A 13,235-nucleotide genomic window follows, 5' to 3' on the forward strand; every position below is an offset into this window, starting at 1 on the left:
CCCGTTTCCCAAAGACTCCAAAAAACGTTTACACTCGCTCTTATCATACTTGTTTAATTTTCACTTAATTACTGGTTTTAAAAACATTGCTTCCAAAAGTGCCTATTGCGAAAAATTAATTTGTTTGAAATAAATTGGGCCCTCAAAAGGGCCAATCTTTATTTTGATTGGTTTAGAAGGTGATTTTTTCCGATTCCCTTTGTCGATCAAACTGAAATTTTAATTAGAGACGAAATAATAAAAAAGTCACCTGAAGTAATTACGAACAATGGTCAAATGCCCTCCATTGGATGATTCAATTCAATTTTATTCATTAAGAAAACAGTTTTTAAAACTTTAGGTTCAACATTTTAAAGAAACCACTGACAAAGAATAAAAATAATCCAAATTTCAACAATTTGGCACTGTAAAACCCATATTTTTCTACCACAAATAATGTTAAACTGACTGGAACTCCGATAAAGACATTTTTTGCTATTTGTTTATTAGCGTTTTTATTTCCAACTTTTCAATGGCCTGGACTGAACTTGACTACCCTAATAAAATAAGACATCACTGGCGCATCAGCAATTCTGCCGAATCATTTTCTTCTCGAAAACGGTGACATTTCGGAACGCGAAATTTGGCCTCTGCGTTGTCTGATTTTGGGGTTAAAATCTTTGCACGTTATTCGGATACACCTGTCTTTTGGAAAACTTTCAATCTTGCCAATTGCAACTATTTTACTGGGCTTTTTTTTAGCTTTTGGTGGTAATGTGTTAAAAAATGATCAAATTCGATAGTATTTTTCAACATATAATAACAACATAAAGAAAGACAACATCACAAGTGATTCTCAATGAAATGTTTGGTCAGCAAAGTCCGCGGTCCTTCCCACAAGCACCCATTCTGACGACGCCTTGGACACCGTTTCGGTTTGAATTTGCAGAGATTTAAATGCAATCTCATGTCAACTCCCATCAGAACAACCTGACATCCATGATCATGATTTTTACAACTCACAATCAACTTGTCGTACACTTTATCAACATCGGCGGTAACTGATTTTTGAAAATGACCCCGACATAGTGGACAGACTGAAAAACTCCCTTGATTGGCAATTTCGAGTTTTTCATGGCAATCTCCACAGAGGCGGTGTTGGTTACTGCACTGTTGAATTGGTGGATGAAGCACGTCGTAACAAACGGGACACTCCATTGATGGCGGTATTTCGGAAGTGATTGAAGAAGTAGAGGCCATTATGAATATCTGCGTTAGAAAAAATTAGTAATTTGAGAAAAATTACAAAACGCAGCGACTTACATAAAGGTCTGTCTCGGTACGGTTCACAATAAAATGTGAAAAATGTTTTTCCATTATGTTGTTTATATGATAAGGGATGAGCTAAAAATTGGGTGGGGTTGTTTGCTCCACCCCGTAAATATGTCATTAAAATGAGATAATCTTCTTCAAGCATTTCTTAGTGGTTCTTGGTATCAAAGGATTAAGGGTTGCTAAATTAGCTTATTTCGGATTAAAGAATATTGTAAAGTACTTTGGAAGGTGACAATTAAAGGAAAGAAAATATTTCTAATTTCATTCCAGGAGTATGAGCAAGAAACTGTTTTTGAAGTTCTGTACTTATTTGTGTCTACAAAAACTAACGAAAAAAGCACAACTAACAAAGAGCAAGAAAAACGGACGGAATTCAAAATCCTGTACTTGTAGGTTCGCTGAAAGTTGTCACCGACTACTAGAAATTACAGTTATTTTTAGGCCCGATTTGGAAGATTGATGGTTCGGCTAATTCAACTAAGCTTTGACTAACCTTCATTTGAAAATTCTTTAAAAAGAGTATTTATTCCAAGCCTTATGATATTCGAAAGTTCCAAGCGTTTTGAACGCGTTAACGTTTACTAATCCGAATAAAAATTACAGCTTTTTAAAATCTCGCCTATAATTGCATCATTAGTAAAGTCTATGATGCGCAATGTTTGTCTAAATTGGCTAAGACCAAAAAACAGGTTGCTAATTTCTAGTTTTATCGAAAATGGACAAGATTTTTGAACGTTGGTGTATACATACATTCTTTTAATTATGCATATTACAAGAAAGTTTTATTCTTCTCTTTACCTTCACCTTTCCTACATGTAGTGTACTCGAAGGTTTTCCAAGATAAATTGTACCTTTATCGTGATGTTTATCTTCATTTACAGTTTTTTTCTATGATGCTAATAAGCCACAACTTATCAAGCAATTACCAGAAAAATATTTTCGTCCGGACAATCTCGTACTTTATTACCTGTCATTGTGTAAAGATTAATTAATACCAAACCAGAAATCTTTACACTAGTCAGTACTGTTAATGTTACAATGGATCACAAACCAAAACACCAAAGAATCAAACATCCCAAAGACACCGCTACCACTTTATCTCAAATCTTTTTTATGTGAGTACACAAAACTTGTAAACATCACCTTCCAATTATTTAATTTAGCTACGCAATCAAGTTGTTGAAAAAAGGGTGTCAGAGTCCTTTTACAGAAGACGATTTATATGAAGTTCCCAAAAATCTGAGATCACAAAAACTAGAAACTATCTACGAAATCTCCTTGAAGGACAACAGTGCTTTTCGCAAAACATTTCTAAAATGTTTTGGACTTTGTTTTTTTAGTCTTGGACTGATGAAACTACTAGCCGATACAATTTTCATGTAAGGAATCAAATCGCTTTGAACGTTTAATACGACCGATTTTACAGTATCAGCGAACCTTATCTTTTAAAGAAAGTGTTGTATTATTTGAAAAGAGATTACTTTACTGCGGGGTCTTATCTGGTGGTAATGACACTTTTCAAGTTCTTAAACAGTGTTTTTACTCAGAATTACTCTCTTTACATGGAAGGTTTCTGCTTCAAGGTGCGCACAAGACTGTGCTCTTTACTATACACGAAAATATTGACATCGAATATGACCCACGCAGACACGTTATTTGGAACTGTTGTCAGCCTCTTTGCTAAAAACGCCATCGTCATCGATAACTTTATGAAAACTGCGAACGAGTTGTGGATAACATTCGTAAAACTGGCTGTAGTTTCGTACTTTCTCTACTTGCGAATTGGGCCCATAGTTTTAGTTGTTACATGTATAATTTTAGTGGTACTCCCAGTGCACGGTACGCTTTGAAATATGTATTTCAGAATTGTTCAACCTCTAATGTTGCAGGTTTTATTGGTGAAAACATCATGTTTTTTAAAAAAGAAATGTTTAGGGAAACCGCGCAACGACTTTCTTTCCTGACGAAGAAAAACCGGTTCAAAACTTTGGAAGCTAGAAGGTGTAATTTTATCAAAGTTTTGGACCAAATTAACTGTCAATTTGCAGACAAGAAGTTGAGACGATCCACAAAATCTTCTACTTGAAAGCGTTCGGTTTTACCATTGGGCATTTAACAATGCGGGCGATATTGTATGTGTCAATTTTAGCTCATTTTCTCGTGGGAACTGAGGCGTTGCTTTACCTCCATTTTTACATTTCTATGTTGTCGGAAAGCCTGAGCACGAAGCTTCCACAAGCTGTTTATTCAGTATCGGAGTTCCTTGCAACGCTTAGAAAATATGAAGATGTTTTTGAAGAAGTAGAGTTGCTTCAAGGTGTAGAAACTTCTCGAACTGACTTGACGGAGCCGTGGGTCTTTGATTCTACCATTCGCCAGAATATCTTGTTTGGCCAACAGTTTGATGAGGGTCGTTACAAAAAAGTCTTAGAACTATGTGAACTATCGGAAGACGTGGACCGCTTGGAGAATCGTGACCTGGCGATGGTTGATGGTAACTCGAGTTGTAGCTTGAAGTATAAAATCCATTTTGCTAGAGCTATATACACACAAAGGGGCGAGGATTTCTGGACTGCAAGTTTGGAGAAGTCGCGGATTTCTTTTAAAGATAACGAAGATAAAGACGACAAGTTGTTAGACGTAGAAGACTCTCCGAACAAGTTCAGGCTCCAATCTTATAAGAAGTATTTTGTTCTGACGGGTGGTCTTGCCACGTTTATGTTAGTTTTCACCTCTTTTGTAATGCTACAAGTTGAAGATAGTTACATGAATAATTTACTGACTTTTGAGTATGTTTTCTACGAGTGTAAACTTTGAACTTACGATTTGTTTAAGGACGAACATGACAAGTACCAAAAGCCCGAAACTAAAAATTTGGTACCAAACATTCGGAATCATGAATCTGCTCTTTGGAGCGACTTTCTTGGTAAAAAGTTTCGTCGTCTTTAACTTCGCCAAGAGGTGTTCGATGAAATTGCACAAAACTTTGATTAACAACATTTCGATGGAATTTTGTCAAAACAACTCCATTAGAAGCCTCATTAACCGATTTTCTAAAGACCTCAGTGCAGTTGATGAGGTGATACCCTTTTTGTTTGGTGATCTACTTCAGGTAACAAAATTGATTGGAATACAACACTCTACTTCTGTTTTCCAGTAGATTTTACTTCAAATTTTTGAAATCGTTGTTGTGATAGTTTACATAAACGTGTTGTTTTTAATTCCAACGTTTGTCCTCTTTGTTGTGTTGTTCATACTTCGTCAGTGGTTTCTCGAAAGGCTAAGAAATTTTAAAACTCTTGAAGCATCAAGTAATGGTAAGTTTGTCTGAATTCCCAAAACTGAGTTACATTTTCAGGTGTTAGTCCCATAATTGGATTCATCAGTGCAACTATGAACGGTTTAACAACAATTGGTTCTTTTAACATGAATAACAAACTCAAGGAAGAATTTCATGAACATTTAAACCAACACACTTCTGCGTCTTACACTCTTCACTGCATGTTAAAAGCGTTTGGTTTTCTACAAGACGTAGTTCTTTCACTTTACACTGTAATAATTGTAGTTTATTTTATTTGTACTAATCGTAAGTATCGAAATTTTAAAAATATCGCATAAGAATGTTTTTTCAGAAAATGAAAGTGTTACCATTATACAAATAACTCTCTTAGCGTTGTGGTTGAAGTTAGCATTCCACAAATGGACTGAATTGGATATTCAAATGATCTCATTCAAGCGACTGTTGAAGTATGAAAAATGTCCCGAAAATGTTGATGGAATTCGGTTGCAAGTTTCGAAGAGGTCGACAAGAACGAGTTTTGATAACAAATGTTTTGTTGGGGATGGAACTAGTAGAAATGAAGAAAAAGAAACCTTGATAGATCTGTAATCATAGCTAATAATTGAATATGTAACACTTCTAATCAACAAATTTTGGAAAAAAAATTGTACCGAAATAGCCTCCTGATTCCGGATCTGAAGTCCGTATTTTTACATTAGGTCCGGATTCAGAGATAATCTTGAAAAATGTTTTTTTTTTGGGTTCTAATAAACCAAAATCTATTTTCTTCAGTTCTCTTGAAAGCTCTTAAATTTATGGAATTGCTCGACAGTGTTTTGGAACGCCAATTTAATAAGCTCTTCAACGACCTATAAAACTCATCCCTAGGGTAAATTAAAATTTTTGCAAAATTTTCGAAAGTAAACAAAATTATTATTTTTTCTAAAAATCACTTCTTAATCTTTGTCATGTAACTTCTGAATGGCAAGAGATAACTTGTTTAACACCGCGTTAGAAAGCAGAGATCTCATCATAATGAATGACAAAATATTTTAATAAAAAATCAAAGTAACAATTTAGGAGTTCTATGTAAAAAAGAGTTCAAAAAGTTTTCGAAATGTTCATCAGTTTTTCTTAAATAGCTTGGCAAAAACTAACTCTCCCGGCCACTTCTATAATTCGTTGGGAATCTTATTTAATTAGACCTTTTCAATGATGATGTATTATAGAGAATCAGGAAGCAATTCTACTTTAGAAATAACTTTCCACTCCACTACAATTTGTTGACTAGAGTTGTGACGCACGACAATACAAATATGTAAACAATTCGAAAAACATCAAAATTGTAATATGAGTTAGATAAGGAACTTTTGTTTTGCCGAGGACTAATGAATATGATAATACTGATAATTCAGAGTTTCTTTAGATTTTTTCACACCCCGCAGATCACAGATCAATGTCAGGCAAAATAAATGTAATTTGTTTTGAACCTAAAAAAAAACAGATAAGCAAAATCTTACAGGCAGTTGCACAACCGCTTTAGTAAAGTTTTGTAGAAAATCTCAGCCTTTTTTTACCTCCACTCAAACACTTCAATTGCCTTGATAACAAGGTATTTCTTTTAGCTGTTATATTTACAATGACAAAGATTAGATAATTTACATTGAACTAGAAACGATATTTCAGTAAAAGAGTTTAATTTTATATCAACAATGTGCGATACAAGTGAAGAAAATCCGTAAGTTCATTTTATAGGAGTACCAAATTATAATTCTAGTCTTACAGTTACTCTTACGACAAGGTAAAAGAAATTGCAAGTTATTTGCAATCGAAACTAGAGCTTAAACCGCAAATCGGCGTCTTCTGCGGAACAGGATTAGGTAACTTTCAAACATTGTCCGTCAAGTAATTCTTCTACACACTTTCAAAGGGACTATCACGACACTTCTTCACAACAGCGTCTCCATCCCGTACTCCGAAATTCCAGGCTTTCCCGTCAGCACAGTCCAAGGCCATGATGGAAAACTCCACTTCGGCTACATCGGTTCCATGCCCGTTGTCTGTATGCAAGGTCGTTTCCACTACTTCGAAGGTTATCCTCTGTGGAAGTGTGTCCTTCCAGTTCGTATCATGAAACTCCTCGGAGTTTCCACCCTGATTCTTTCCAATGCTGCTGGAGGAATCAACCGATCGTACAAAATCGGCGATATAATGTTAATCAAAGATCATTTCAATTTCTTAGCGTTGGCAGGACACAACCCTCTTCGTGGTACCAACGAAGAGAAATTCGGGCCACGATTTGTTGCCATCAACGATGCTTACGATAAAGAACTGTTAAAAATCGCCAAAGCTGCGGCTAAAGAACTGGAGATGAGCGGAGTGCATGAAGGAGTTTACGCTTGTGTTGGAGGGCCAAGTTTCGAAACAGTGACCGAATTGAAATTTTTAAAAATCTTGGGATCTGATGCGGTGGGGATGTCGACTGTTCATGAGGTGATTTCAGCTAGGCATTGCGGAATTAAGTGTTTGGCTTTTAGTTTGATTACCAATCGATGTCCATTGGAGCTCGAAGATGAGACTATTCCTGATCATGAAGAAATTTTGACCGTTGGAAAAGAGAAAGAGTTGGATGTTGTGAGGTTTGTGGAGAAGCTATTCCAAATTTTGAGTCACACGTGTACGTGATATTGTACCGTTATGTAATGTCAATAAAACTTGATTTAATTTACATTGAAGTGCTTTATAGATAAGTAATCGATAAATCTGTGCTGGAGAGAGTAACAAAAGATAATTTTAAAATGTGATCAAAAAACTACTTCTTCGTGGCCATTAGAAAATGTTTCCATTTACTTTAGCCAAGACAGAAATAATCGAATAAATTCCTTTTAAAAACTACAAAATGAAATTATTACCAAATTAGTTAATTATCATGATGACTTACTGCAAGTCCAGTTTCGTAGTTGACTGCATATTTTACCATAAACCCAATTTTACGATCTTTCAGCAAACTTTCTGAAAACATAAAAAATATCTCTCGGTTCTGTTTGTCGAAGTTGTACCATGCGATGTCAGTAATAACTACGAGCATTCCCGCACCCTGGAAAATTAATTTACAATTTTTAAGAACACAAAACTATAAATTATATCTAAACTGTAGACTCCATCTCCATGGACTGACCGGCCCAAATGGTACCACAAAATATTAGGCAAGTTCCAAGTGTTATGCAGAACATACGGGGATAATACTCGGGAGTAATTATATCATCCTACAAGTAAAAGTGACTTAAATTTGAATTTTTTTGAAATTACTTACGAAGTGAACAAGGTAAAATCCAATACCGATTGCCACTGGCCAACTAGTAAGTACAAAGACACTAATTAAATTTTGTATTGTTTTTAGTTTTGCTGAATACATCCTAAAATTTTTTTATAAGAATCCAAAAATGTTGAGCAAAGATAGTTTACTCTATAAACTCGTTGTGTCTAATGATACAGAAAAATAATCTTCTTTGGACTTCATTTTGATACGTTTTGTTATAAAACATTTTCTTTTCATCTATTGGGTCGATTGGTTTTGCAATGTTTCTTATATACTCGCGAAACATCATCAACTGAAACTTCAAATGTTGAGTGTAGTAAATGAGTTCAAAGATTAGAACGACAAGTAAGTATCCGAGCACCGGAAGAGTCATCTTGTACACAACAGCGAATTTGGGAAAATGTCTCGTGCAAAACAACATTATAAAAAATATTCGATGTTCTTGACTATAGTTCATAACAAAAAAATAACTTCCTATTGATACTATTAAAATGGTACCCAGGACGTATGTAGTAATCCATATAACGTCATTCTGAATTTTCGATTGTATTTTTTTACCAGCACTGTCAATTGTCCAAATTGGGTATTCCCTTTCCATAGTGTCAATATAAGAACCTTTTACTAGTTTAACTAGAAGTACCATCAGCGGCTACAAATAAACTGTAAATTGACTAATTCTATTTATTGGAATTGAAGACTTACTTGAAAAGTGCCGAAAAAAACGGGACTGTATCTCAAAATTTCATCACTGCTCAATTCATAGATCATATAATAAGCTGTTATAAAACTTGATGCACTATGCACCAGTAATGTGAACAACATCGAAATAATAGTTACTTTAAACTTGAATAAATCCGAAACGAAGAATTTGACAATTTTCAAATAATCATCTGAAAATAAAAATTATTTAATACATATAGGGCCAGCTGACAGAAGCTATGTTAAACCTTTAATTAAATGTTAAAGTGACATGTGATTGTTTTACTGTCAATCAAATGTCAGCAATCGTCAAATTAATTGAGAGATTAACTTAATTTTGATTAAATGATTGTGTAAACCGGCCTACAAACCTATAAGAATTTACCTTTCATTGTTGTTTTACAGTTGTACTCCATTGTTAAACAAGTGCGTTGTCTTTCTGGCCAAATATCTTTCCATGATCAACAATTAAGACGATATGAATTCTTTATTAATTAGAATTTCGATACACGCATAAATGATGTCTGATATTGATTTCAATGTCCTCAATCATTTTTCAAGTAAAAAGGTTATTGGACTCTTTAGTTTTTTATAGACAGACATGTTTTTACATTTGATCCTAATTTTGCGGTTGCTGACAATTGGTTGTGGAAACTGGCTTAGTTTTCGGTGGATTGTTTTTATATGGACAAAAATTCGAAAACGAAGTAAAGATGTCAAAAGATTTATACAATTAAAACAGATAATCTGTTTTATAGGTCGAACATATAATCACCACTATGTTTGAAATCGAGTGGTATAATTTTTAATGCTCATAATAAAAATCTATATTTAATATTTTTGACAAATATTATAAAGCCATTTCAAATCAAATTTTTGAATTATGCGGTGAATTTTCAATTGGGTTTAGCTGTAAGTTATTTAATTGATCTTTGAAATATTAATTTTTAATTTTAGATTATGAAAGCGGTTTATGCGGTGGGTTCAGTTATCCTGAGACTTCAAAAATCTTCTTTTTATAATAATTAAAACAAAATTTTTTGTCTAAGGATTTTATTCTAGATTAGAGTAGATTGTTAACTTGTTGAGTTTGTTCCTATTACACTTGTATGTATTTTCATCTGAAAACAATAATTAAAACTGGAAAATGACTACTGTATAAGTAACCACCGCCCCGGTCATCTGAAAATTGCAAAATAAACTATTTTAACTGAATATTTGATGGGATATATACCATAAAACAGAACGTCCAATCAAGATGAAAAAAATTCCTCGCTGTGAACTCCAATTTATTCATGGAAAGTCTCAGCGAAACCATTTCAAGATGACTTATATGGTTATCAATCTGATCTTTTATAGCGTATTTATTCCATAAATCATGCACATAAAAAACCGTTTTATTAGCCTAAAATTGTAATTACAATAATGTTCATAATTGGTCCACATTTTACCTTATTTTGAATAGTAACGAACATCTTCAACATAATATACAACCAAGTCAGTAAAAGAATTGAATACGTGGCGCTGCTTCCATAAAAAATAAAAGGCGTAGCTGGATGTTTACCATATAAATATCCAAAGATTACGTAAAACACGGAATCAATGAAATAACCGAACCACATAAGCATAGCTGCTATTGTTGTCAGTTCAAAATACCTGACGAGATTCAGAGAAAAAGTCACGAGACTCAAGTGATGCAAGCAGAGTTTGTCAATATGTCTCGAATCGAACTTTTCGCGGATTTTTTCTTGTTTTAGTCGTCGATTGATGTAATCAAAGTTTGTTCCCACAAAACTTAAAATTTCGCTTAAAAATAGATGATCCAAACTGTTAATTATTAATGGCAGAATATAGAAGAAGAAGTTAACAACAGTTCCCTCCATTACTGGAATGAAAACAAACATTAATACTAAAGCACATCCAAGTTGAATTCTTGAAGCAGGATTCGTGGGTGAATAAACAACGAAGTTTTCATTTTCAAGTTGCTCCATTAGTGTACAAATTTTAGTTCCTCGTTGGTAAAATACCAAAGTCGATGTCACCATTGATACAATGCTTCCAATTACGCCTAACATGTCAGTATACTGACGTGCACCGGTGCTCTTTATTTCATCGGATATTTTATCGAAATTTAAGTAAAGATGAATGAAATATAAATCGATTGGTACAGGTGGAAAAAGAGAGAAACATTTCAACAATTTGTTACAAGGTTTCCAGGTTTTTATGATTCCAAAAAATTTATAAATGCGCAGTATGTAACGAGGTAATGTGTTGATAATGAGCATTTTGAGTATTACTGGAATTAAATGTGTTTAGTTATTGGTTGACCTAATAAAGACTAATCGGAATGTTATTTACTAATAATGTAATAAGTATCAACAGCACAATAACAAACAACATAATAACATAATAAAATGAGTCTTTCCTTTTATGACGCGGAGTTCTAGTTCACGTTAATTTTTGCTTAGTGAAAACTAGTTTTTCTATATTTTTGCTTTGTTTAAGGTGTCTTTTGGACTAGGTCCGTATTTGTATTGTATTTAGTCTACCAAAAAGATCTCTATTTCTTCAATTTAAATTAATTAACCCGGCGCATCCACCATTTTTTTAATATAGTTTTTTTTTTAAAACTATTTGGTATTTTGGTTGTTTACCGGATTTCTAACTCAATTTGAAATAGTCGATCTTTCAGGTCTCCAATCAGAATTTTTTTTTTTTTGCAAACGTCATAAAAGTGACATTCTCTAGGTCGATTGTCAGGGTATCAGTTTCACTTATATGCTTAAGCAAAACACAGCACTTTATATCTTTGGACCCCACCATAAGAATAGAAAGAACAAAAATGTTTTCATTGCACTATAATTCCTGCATGAATTTAATGTTTTTAAAGTAAAATAGAGTAATTTTCTATCGTTTGCATCTATTATGCCAAATCAAAATTATAACTTCTTAAAAATAATTTACTTCATCAAATTTGTAACAAATACTCTTTATTTAAAAAAGAATAAATTTAAATGAAAAGATCTTTATCTTTTCAATCTCATTTCAAAGAAGCGCATCACTTACACGTGGTTTGTCGCTATGTTTCGTGCCTAACTTCAGTCCAATCACGTGATATAATAACCTCCAATAAAATTGCGCATGTCAAACAGGTACTCTAGTTGTCATTATCACATGATAATCGAAACAGACTTCATGTGATCAAAAAATAGGTGTAAGACATATTAAAATTAATAAAATAAGTCTTTTAAAATGTTGTTTCCCCTATTATGTGCCGCATTTTTCGTAGCGTCAGGTAAGCTCAAATCATATTAACGCACAAAACACTAAAATTTGTAATTCAGTATCTGGAAATGGTGAACTCATCATCCTTCACCACCCAAAAAGTCTAACTTTCAAAGGACATGACCATATCAGAGAAAATATCCTCAAAGAAGTGTATTCAACAGCACTAGGGTTTTCAACTGAACAGTATTCAAATTGGAATGGTCTTTTTATTGAAGATCCCTTCAATCTAGCTGAAGCTGTAGTCACTGTAGCTGTTGATGGGGTAACTGATATTGGTACCACCAAAGGCCATCATTTCCCCCTGAGAACTAATGATGATGAGTCAAATATTTATGCAACTTTGGAAAGAAGAGTCCTTGAAAGATATCCAGAGGACAACAGTGAGTTGGTCAGGGTCGACTTAGAGGATGGACTACATGGAGTGAACAAGTACAAACTCTTCCACAAAGTGAAACATGATAAAGCTGAGAAGCCTGTACTTAACCAATTGAAATTGAATGTGGAAGAAGACCGTGCCTTCTTGAATGATATTGCTTTATTAAATAACATCATTGAGGCTATTGAACAATCCAACATTGAACCAGACAACATTCCTGATATCTACTGGTTCAAAATCCAAAGTCTTCACGCCTTAACTGATCTACATGGAGAGAATTCCACTCAAGTTAAAGAAGCTAAACAGCTCCTTAGTGATGCCATCACACGCTTGAACTCTGCTTTCAATAAAGCCTATGATGGAAAAGTCTTGGTTAGTGTTATTTCCAGTGATGCCATCCACACCAGAAGAGCAAGAAATATTCTGCAAACAAAAGCAGCTGAGAAAGATGTAAGTATGAAACACGTTAAAGATGTAAATTTATTTACTGTTTTACAGTCTATAAAGAACCCCGCTAAATACTACAGCAAGGACTACCCCGTCATTTTCAACATTATTCTTTGGTTTGGCGTAGCCATGTTCTTCAGTTTGTTGGCCATCTGCATCGCTATTGCTTCAATGGATCCTGGAAGGGACTCTATTATTTACCGCATGACCAGCACTAGATTAAAGAAAGATAACTAAATTAAAAAAAAGTTGTTAATTCTTTAAATTTCCTGTAAAATATGTTGTATTTATAGTTTAATCTTTAAATGTTAAAGTAGGTCGATTAGGTGAGCTGTACTGTATTATTTGTGTGATGTCTTCAGGAATAAATAACTTGATGGACTTTTGAGTATTGATTTTTGGGGATTTTTAAAAGCTGGGGCTTTTCTTTAGTATGGGTTGGTAGAAGTTCTTGGCAACGAATGGAAGGACTTAAATTTTTTTATTTTGGGGCGCAATAATGGCTATTTAAG

The 13,235-nt window shown here is 33.9% G+C and overlaps 4 protein-coding genes across 5 annotated transcripts; 3 read left to right on the plus strand and 1 right to left on the minus strand.

The window, feature by feature from the left end:
- Window positions 1-822: 822 nt before the first annotated feature.
- Window positions 823-1,356, minus strand: LOC148174736 (E3 ubiquitin-protein ligase Siah1-like). The gene is made up of 3 exons (XM_088036910.1): window positions 1,303-1,356; window positions 1,003-1,248; window positions 823-969 (listed from the first exon to the last, which is right to left on the minus strand). The coding sequence occupies exons 1-3, from the start codon at window positions 1,354-1,356 to the stop codon at window positions 823-825; spliced, it is 447 nt and encodes a 148-aa protein (XP_087893036.1).
- Window positions 1,357-2,029: 673 nt separating this feature from the next.
- Window positions 2,030-5,405, plus strand: LOC148174737 (putative multidrug resistance-associated protein lethal(2)03659). Its single transcript, XM_088036911.1, has 14 exons — window positions 2,030-2,048; window positions 2,091-2,129; window positions 2,196-2,291; window positions 2,333-2,429; window positions 2,478-2,693; window positions 2,741-3,153; window positions 3,204-3,315; window positions 3,363-4,103; window positions 4,150-4,426; window positions 4,475-4,625; window positions 4,673-4,900; window positions 4,947-5,199; window positions 5,274-5,294; window positions 5,387-5,405. Exons 1-14 carry the CDS (start codon window positions 2,030-2,032, stop codon window positions 5,403-5,405), a joined length of 2,682 nt encoding a protein of 893 aa, XP_087893037.1.
- An 827-nt stretch (window positions 5,406-6,232) lies between these two features.
- Window positions 6,233-7,322, plus strand: LOC148174738 (purine nucleoside phosphorylase-like). The gene is made up of 3 exons (XM_088036540.1): window positions 6,233-6,332; window positions 6,380-6,474; window positions 6,525-7,322. The coding sequence occupies exons 1-3, from the start codon at window positions 6,307-6,309 to the stop codon at window positions 7,277-7,279; spliced, it is 876 nt and encodes a 291-aa protein (XP_087892666.1). The 5' UTR covers window positions 6,233-6,306; the 3' UTR covers window positions 7,280-7,322.
- Window positions 7,323-11,759: 4,437 nt separating this feature from the next.
- ATP6AP2 (ATPase H(+)-transporting accessory protein 2) lies at window positions 11,760-13,105 on the plus strand. Of its 2 annotated transcripts, XM_088035932.1 has the most exons (3): window positions 11,760-11,907; window positions 11,957-12,726; window positions 12,775-13,105. In XM_088035932.1, the coding sequence occupies exons 1-3, from the start codon at window positions 11,865-11,867 to the stop codon at window positions 12,958-12,960; spliced, it is 999 nt and encodes a 332-aa protein (XP_087892058.1). In that variant the 5' UTR covers window positions 11,760-11,864; the 3' UTR covers window positions 12,961-13,105. The 2 variants fall into 2 exon arrangements, with proteins under 2 accessions (XP_087892058.1, XP_087892057.1); XM_088035931.1 differs by having other exon boundaries at window positions 11,957-13,105.
- The last annotated feature ends 130 nt before the right edge of the window (window positions 13,106-13,235 follow it).

The sequence above is a fragment of the Gnatocerus cornutus genome, chromosome 5, assembly GCF_029298725.1.
Source record: "Gnatocerus cornutus isolate USDA-ARS CGAHR chromosome 5, icGnaCorn1.1, whole genome shotgun sequence".
Taxonomy (NCBI): Eukaryota; Metazoa; Arthropoda; class Insecta; order Coleoptera; family Tenebrionidae; genus Gnatocerus; species Gnatocerus cornutus.

Coding starts and splice junctions, on each gene's coding strand:
- LOC148174736 (XM_088036910.1), bottom strand. CDS start 1,356: ATGGAAAAACATTTTTCACATTTTATTGTGAACCGTACCGAGACAGAC. Junction 1,249..1,302: donor GTACCGAGACAGACCTTTAT/GTAAGTCGCTGC, acceptor TTTCTAACGCAG/ATATTCATAATGGCCTCTAC. Junction 970..1,002: donor AAGTGTACGACAAGTTGATT/GTGAGTTGTAAA, acceptor CATGGATGTCAG/GTTGTTCTGATGGGAGTTGA.
- LOC148174737 (XM_088036911.1), top strand. Junction 4,104..4,149: donor AATAATTTACTGACTTTTGA/GTATGTTTTCTA, acceptor GATTTGTTTAAG/GACGAACATGACAAGTACCA. Junction 4,427..4,474: donor TGTTTGGTGATCTACTTCAG/GTAACAAAATTG, acceptor GTTTTCCAGTAG/ATTTTACTTCAAATTTTTGA.
- LOC148174738 (XM_088036540.1), top strand. CDS start 6,307: ATGTGCGATACAAGTGAAGAAAATCC. Junction 6,333..6,379: donor GATACAAGTGAAGAAAATCC/GTAAGTTCATTT, acceptor CTAGTCTTACAG/TTACTCTTACGACAAGGTAA. Junction 6,475..6,524: donor CTTCTGCGGAACAGGATTAG/GTAACTTTCAAA, acceptor ACACTTTCAAAG/GGACTATCACGACACTTCTT.
- ATP6AP2 (XM_088035931.1), top strand. CDS start 11,865: ATGTTGTTTCCCCTATTATGTGCCGCATTTTTCGTAGCGTCAG. Junction 11,908..11,956: donor CGCATTTTTCGTAGCGTCAG/GTAAGCTCAAAT, acceptor TTTGTAATTCAG/TATCTGGAAATGGTGAACTC.